The sequence below is a fragment of the Chaetodon trifascialis genome, chromosome 12 (assembly GCF_039877785.1).
Source record: "Chaetodon trifascialis isolate fChaTrf1 chromosome 12, fChaTrf1.hap1, whole genome shotgun sequence".
NCBI lineage: Eukaryota > Metazoa > Chordata > Actinopteri > Chaetodontiformes > Chaetodontidae > Chaetodon > Chaetodon trifascialis.
This window is the reverse complement of record NC_092067.1, coordinates 11,233,438-11,239,815: the sequence shown is the minus strand read 5'-3', so window position 1 is coordinate 11,239,815 and position 6,378 is coordinate 11,233,438. Positions and strand designations below refer to the sequence as shown.

The window sequence follows — 6,378 nt, the reverse complement described above, 5'->3', positions numbered from 1 at the left end:
AATGACGCTCTGATCAGCTTCCCCTGTACTTTGTGTTTCGTACTTATTGGCAAATATCAGCAATCATATTAAATATACTGCAAGCTACCTTGTTAGCATTAGCGCATTAGCAACCGCTGTGCACAATTACAGTCTCACCTATCTATTAGCATCGCCAGGCTACTTTTAGACAAAATGTGTAAATGCAAAAATAAAGAGTTTAATGTCTGGCAAAAGGAGTTGAGCTAACAACAGAGGTCATTATTTTCATTGCTGTTAACCATTTTTAATTTTATCATTATATATTGTGAAGAAAACTGAAAAAAGTCTCATTACAGTATACAGGACAGCCAGAGCGATGTCTTCTGACTGCTCTGTCTGTACAACCAAAGTGCAGAGATTTTTGATTTACCGTTAGAAAAGAGAAAAGCAGCAAATCCTCATTTTAGAGAAGCTGAATATGGAGCACGATGGGGTGTTTTTGCTTGATGAATGACCTTAACCAGTCAGTGATCATCAAAACAGCTGCTGATTAATCTCAACTCAACACTGTTTTCACAGGAGGACATGCAGGACATCATTGGGGGGGCAGCGATTCATAGGGGTCTTTATCCGTCTCCTCTGCTTGGACCAACTGTAGAGAGGAGACACAGAGTTAAAGCTCTGCATTGAAGAGTATGCACGCTGTCATTAGCAGAGTAGAGCAATCTGTAAAGCAGGGGTGGTCAGTCACCCAGATCCAGTTCATAAAACACAGTGAAATGTGCCAATAGTGATATCTTTCCCCCCGAAGCTCCATTTTTATTTCATGAAAGTGCATTAAAAGTTCTTGTGGATGTCATATAAAACACTGCAGATGACTTCATCGCTTGTTTCTGCTCATTGGTTATGAAATTTGGATGGGGCCAAAATCAAAAGAAATGTGTCTAAAGTCCTGAAATATGAACCAGTCTGGTTCACAAAGTGGGAAAACTTAATCAAGCTGTTTAAAGGGTGTAATTTCAGTGTTCCTACTGTGCTGTTCCACTGATTAATGTCAAAGACAAAAGGTGGAAATGAGAGCATCAAGATTTTTTATGGTAGGAGCGTGTTCTTTGTGGCTAAATGAACAGATTTTATGAGCTCAGGAGATTTAGATTTTGGATAATTACATCTAAATAAGACTCCCCACATGGGTCCATTATCCCAGTAAAACATCACTGGTGCGATCGCAGCATCCTGTGTTTTCTCTGTGGAGCAGCTTGAGCATTTGTATGAAGGCTGAATGAATTCAAATAAGGACTCAAATCAAGTTACAGTGGGGGAAAATCACAGGTGTTAGCATTTTGAATGTTTCCTTTTGTTTTGACTGTATCTCGCATTTGTAGAAAGTTAAATTGTTTAACATGTCTGATTGTAAGAGACTGTGTGAGTGAGTGAATCATCTTACCTCTGATTTCTTTTTCTTGCCAGCTTTTTTCTAGAGACAAAATACAACATAACGCTTGATGGTTTAGGCAGGAAGAGGGGAAATGTGACCTTTGAAAGTCTCTGTCAGCAGAGGAGGTGACTTACTTACCTTTCTTTTTGATGGGTCAAGCATCTGGTAAGGATCAGTATCTGTTGGCCTCTCCAGCTCCTGGAGGGGAAATATGAAATGATAAATGAATATCTCACAGCAGAGCAGCAGAGTTAAACACCGCGGGGTCAGCTCTCACCTGGTAAATGCCTTCTTTATGCTCCTGTTAAATCGAAGGAGAAAAACACAAAAAAACAGGAAGTAAGCTTGAAATGGGTCATCATGAGCCGTCACTGACAAAAGTAAAGACATGGAGAAGATTATGTGACTTACAGACAATTCAGCAGCCACAGATGCGACGTATAACTGCACAGAGAGGAAGGCAGAACAAACACTTAAGAAATGAATACACCAAATAACAGGTCTGCAACTTAACTGATTAATTAATTGATTGATTAAATAATTACATCTTGCTTTTCTCTTTATATCATTATAAATTAAATAAAATTTACAGACTATTTTATGACATTTTGTGGACTATTTCCTTTCCTTTCCCCACAAACATTTGGTAGACCAAAGAACCTGATGGTGGACCAACTTTGGGCAGCCTTAGACTAAATAATTAATTAAAAAAAATTATTGTCAGATTAATTGACCAAGAAAATGATTCTTGCATTTACAAAGATTATTCTCTCACGCAGCACAGACATTAGCATGAGATATGGCATTTAATCTGATCATTTTTCTATCTGCGTGTCATTCATATGGTTCTAAACTTTCTCTTTAAAAAGATCGAGGTGATGAACTGCTCCAGATTTTACAGATATGTCCGGTAACCCTGCACTTCCTGTGCTATAAGTCACCTTTTCTCTGAAATAGAAAGCCGTGGCAATGATGCAGTAAATAATCAGGATCCCGTCCAGGAAGTAGCAGGTGATCGGCTCAGTAAAGAAAACCTCTGCAGGACAAACAGAGAGGAGAGAAATGTTGAACTGTTACTGCAGGCAGCTGGTGGAGGTTGTGCTCTCAATGCTTCAATGTTGTGAGACTTTTTCTCAACTACAAACATCACACAAGGAAATCCACCACTTTTATCTGATTGATGTAGATAGCAGTTACTTTGGCTCGCAGATCCAAATCTAAAAAGAGAATATAAGATAAGGCTATATTTATCCCCAGCATGCAAGTCCACGTTACCGCAGCACGAAAGGCTGTGCAACTCCACAATCCTTGTATGCCTTTTTCACTGCAGACATTTGGACTTCAGCAAACATGAGCAATAGTTCTGTTTTATTCAGGTGTCCCAGTAAGCCATGACGGCGTGACAGTGAGCCAGTGTGGACAGCACCAGGACCCTGAATATGTCATATGTTAGCTTTAAAAAATATGATGCACTGGTAACTGCACAACATCTGCTCACCTGTTTTATTTAAAGTTTGATTTTTTTATTTTATTTTTTTACAAAAGTGACTAAATCTGTGAGTATATTCTTATCTGTATTTCCTATATTTTCTTAGGTCCAGTGCAGTAAACTGCCTTATTCTTTCTTATTTGAAGCTATAGACACTCAATCTGAGTGCATTTTAAAAAAGTTGATGTCACAAATGAAAGTAAAAAACTTAAAAAAAAAAAGGATTTACTTATTTAATATATACATAATAAAAGAGAAACTGTTTATCTGCATAATGAGTACTTTTACTTTAAAATAATACATTTACTGAAGAGAATTTTTAAATTGAATGAAGTCTCTGAGTATGAATAATATATAAGAAAAGAAACACTGAACATCAGACAAATATGAATGATAAATACTAACTTTTGGCAAACTTTCCTGCTCATAGTTTTTTTTTGTTTTTTGTTTTTTTTTTCTTTAGTGAACTATGCAGAATGCCTCTAAAACCTCGACTTATCAATGATCAGACTCTTCACACGTTACAGCAGAACAAGAGACGGCTGTTCAGATAGAGCACCATCTGAGTTATATAAAGAAATAAAACTAAATGAATGAAACATAGAGATATTCAAATGTAAGCAAGAGAAATTCACGCACATTACAAATAGATTAATTAAAAATATAATTAATGAATTGTGCCGATATTTGTGCAAATATATACTGTATGCAGAAACAAAGCGTCCAGTGATGCAATGATTAGCGTGTGTGTGTGTGTTTGTGAGAGACTGAGTCTGTTTAATATGATACAGGATGTCCATATAGCAACATGGGATGGAAAAAAGTAACATGCACCAGAGAGAACTGAGTGAGACCCCTGAACAGGAAACTAAAGAGCCCATCTGTGCAGCTCAGTGAAGTGTCTTCCTGTCTGCTCTGAGGTGTTGGTGGGGCTTGTTTATCTCACTGTGCGGTTGGAACAGAAGCTCATGGTGGCGATTCATTGAAGCTACGTCTTCTCCATCAAAAATCTTGATCATCTGATGTTGCTTGGTGGTCTAACGTTACTCCTAGTGTTGGATTATTTTTAGACTTCAAAAAGGAAAATAGTGCAATTACACATTTTACCTTTTTGAAGTATGAAAACAGTCAGAAACAGTCATGCTGCTACTGAGTATTTAGGTTAAGATGAGCAGTACTCAAAATGTTTGCCACAGCAGCTGGAGCTCACCTTTCAGTCATTCTGACGTGTGTAAATTGTTCATCTGTAATTTCATTTTGTGAAATATGCTTCTAGATAATTAGATTTTTAAATTTGGGCCGAGCCAGGCGAGCGGTTTCCTCCTGTTTCCAGTCTTTATGCTAAGCTAACTTGTGCCTCACTTCAGCTTCGTATTTCGCGGACAGACATGAAAGTGTCATCATTCTTCTCATTCAGCTCTCGGCAAGAGAGCAAATAAGAAAATTTCACAAAATGTCAAATTATTCCTTTAAAAGCCTCTGACAGAAACTCGTGATGTGCAGCCAAACGCTGATCAAACCCACAAAACTGGATTTTACCTTCTAGTGATCTATTCAAAGTAGGGGGTTGAATTTTGAGGAAATGTGTGTAAAATGATGCACAAAACAACATCATGAGGCACTGGAACAAGTTGACACACAAGCATCACATTATACTGTCAGACAGTGTGGAATAAGATGATTTTTTCACCCTTTAAACAACTCAAAAAAGTTATGTTAAGGAGTTGATGATGTTATTCACACTAAGTCTGTCCTGTACTTTAATGGTTCTCTTTGTTGTTAAAGCTAAAACACATGTTCTGATCAATATTTAGTAATCATTGCTAAATCAGCCTGCTGAATGCAATAAACATGTATTTGACATTTGTTGATATAAAGCCAGATATCTTCAGCAATCAAAACGTCCTAAGGTCACACGCATGCAGCAAGGTAGGAAAGTAAATATATGAATATGTCCATGGCGGCAGCCCTCACAAACACACAATCTAGAGTGTTTTTCTGCTCTTTTATCTTCTTACATCACGAGTGTTTTCGCACACGGAGGGAGATTTTTTTATTCATGCATACTTCCCTGTGATCCCTTCATCGCCGTGAATCCGACTTAAATATATGACAGGACTTGAAAATGTTTTTTCACCCCCCCCCCAAAAAAAACAAAAAACTACTGCATAAAAAAGAAAGCCTGGGAAACATCAAATGCAAAGAAACTTCCGCTCACAGAAACACAGACTTTTAAAGTTAAATCCAAAGGAAAGAAGTGCATTATTGTAATCTTTTTGAATGATAGTCAGCCACATATGGATTTATACCAACACACAGCAGAATATGAAGAACTGAATACTGCCTCTGCAGTGTGTACAATTTAAGAGCAACAAACATGTTTAATTTATGTGTTAGATTTTAATTTTTGCGCCTCCAGTGGACAGAAAGCTTCCAGTCTTCCAAACACAGGCAGCTTTTCATAACACTGAATGGAAAATGGAATTATTCTCTCATGTCTAACTTCCTTGCCTTGTAACAGAACCTCAAACAGCTCTGCTTTTTCCATCAGATAATGCGTGTGGGGAAAATATCTCCTCTAATCTGTCACTCTATTGCTGTTTCTGCAAAAATCAGAGAGGTGATCCCATGATTACTGCTCCCTGTATTACTTCTCTAAGAAGTGCAGTGAACGAGTGATTTGGAGTAATTTGAAGGGTGGAGTGCAGCATGTTCTCTACGCTGACACTTATCTGAGCAGAGAAGGCCTGTTTTACAAGAGTCCGTATCAGGGCGTAAAGATGAAGAACACTGGAGTTTTAGTTTTAAATGACTTCAGCATCAGACTCTGAACACCTGCCGACTCCTTTCCAAATGGGCGTCCTTCATCATATATACAAACATTTCATGCCTTCGGTCAAAACTAGCAGTCTTGTATTTGCGTCTCTTACCTTGACAGGAAACAGGCACCAGGAGCACAAACAGCACAAACACACCTGTCCTCAGCACCTCCATGACTCGCTCCTTCTCTCTCTCTCTGTCTGCAGAAACAAACTTTTCTTTCTTTCTCTCCTGGTTGTTTCTGGTTGCCTCGTTCTTATTTCCCCCCCACGCCGATCAGAGGAAGTGGCTGAACTGACTGCCTGCCAGTGGACTGAGATGCCGGCTGTGTGATCTTCAAAGCATCGTACAACCTTCAACACCCACAGTGAATCTCACTGACTGTGTCGCGTTCAACTGTTTCCCCCAAAATCTGCTCCTCCAGGCTAATCTTACATCATTGATCAGGTGTAACGGGCAGAATGGCTTACACTATGTATGAGGTTACCTTTTCTTAAATACCCACACAGTTATAGGATGCTGAAATACAAGGTGAGTAAACTTGTGTCAGTTAACTAATCACTAATCAAAACTGGTTGCATATTTCTTGTTATCTTTATTTTCAGACACACTTTATTTTAAGTCTGCCTATTTAATATTCAGTATGTAATCAATAATAATAGATGTTCTT

The 6,378-nt window shown here is 38.2% G+C and overlaps 1 protein-coding gene across 1 annotated transcript; it reads right to left on the bottom strand.

The window, feature by feature from the left end:
* Nucleotides 1-556: 556 nt before the first annotated feature.
* LOC139340628 (high affinity immunoglobulin epsilon receptor subunit gamma-like) lies at nt 557-6,002 on the bottom strand. The gene is made up of 7 exons (XM_070976538.1): nt 5,819-6,002; nt 2,341-2,435; nt 1,811-1,843; nt 1,677-1,700; nt 1,538-1,597; nt 1,409-1,438; nt 557-613 (listed from the first exon to the last, which is right to left on the bottom strand). Exons 1-7 carry the CDS (start codon nt 5,880-5,882, stop codon nt 557-559), a joined length of 363 nt encoding a protein of 120 aa, XP_070832639.1. The 5' UTR covers nt 5,883-6,002.
* Nucleotides 6,003-6,378: the final 376 nt, after the last annotated feature.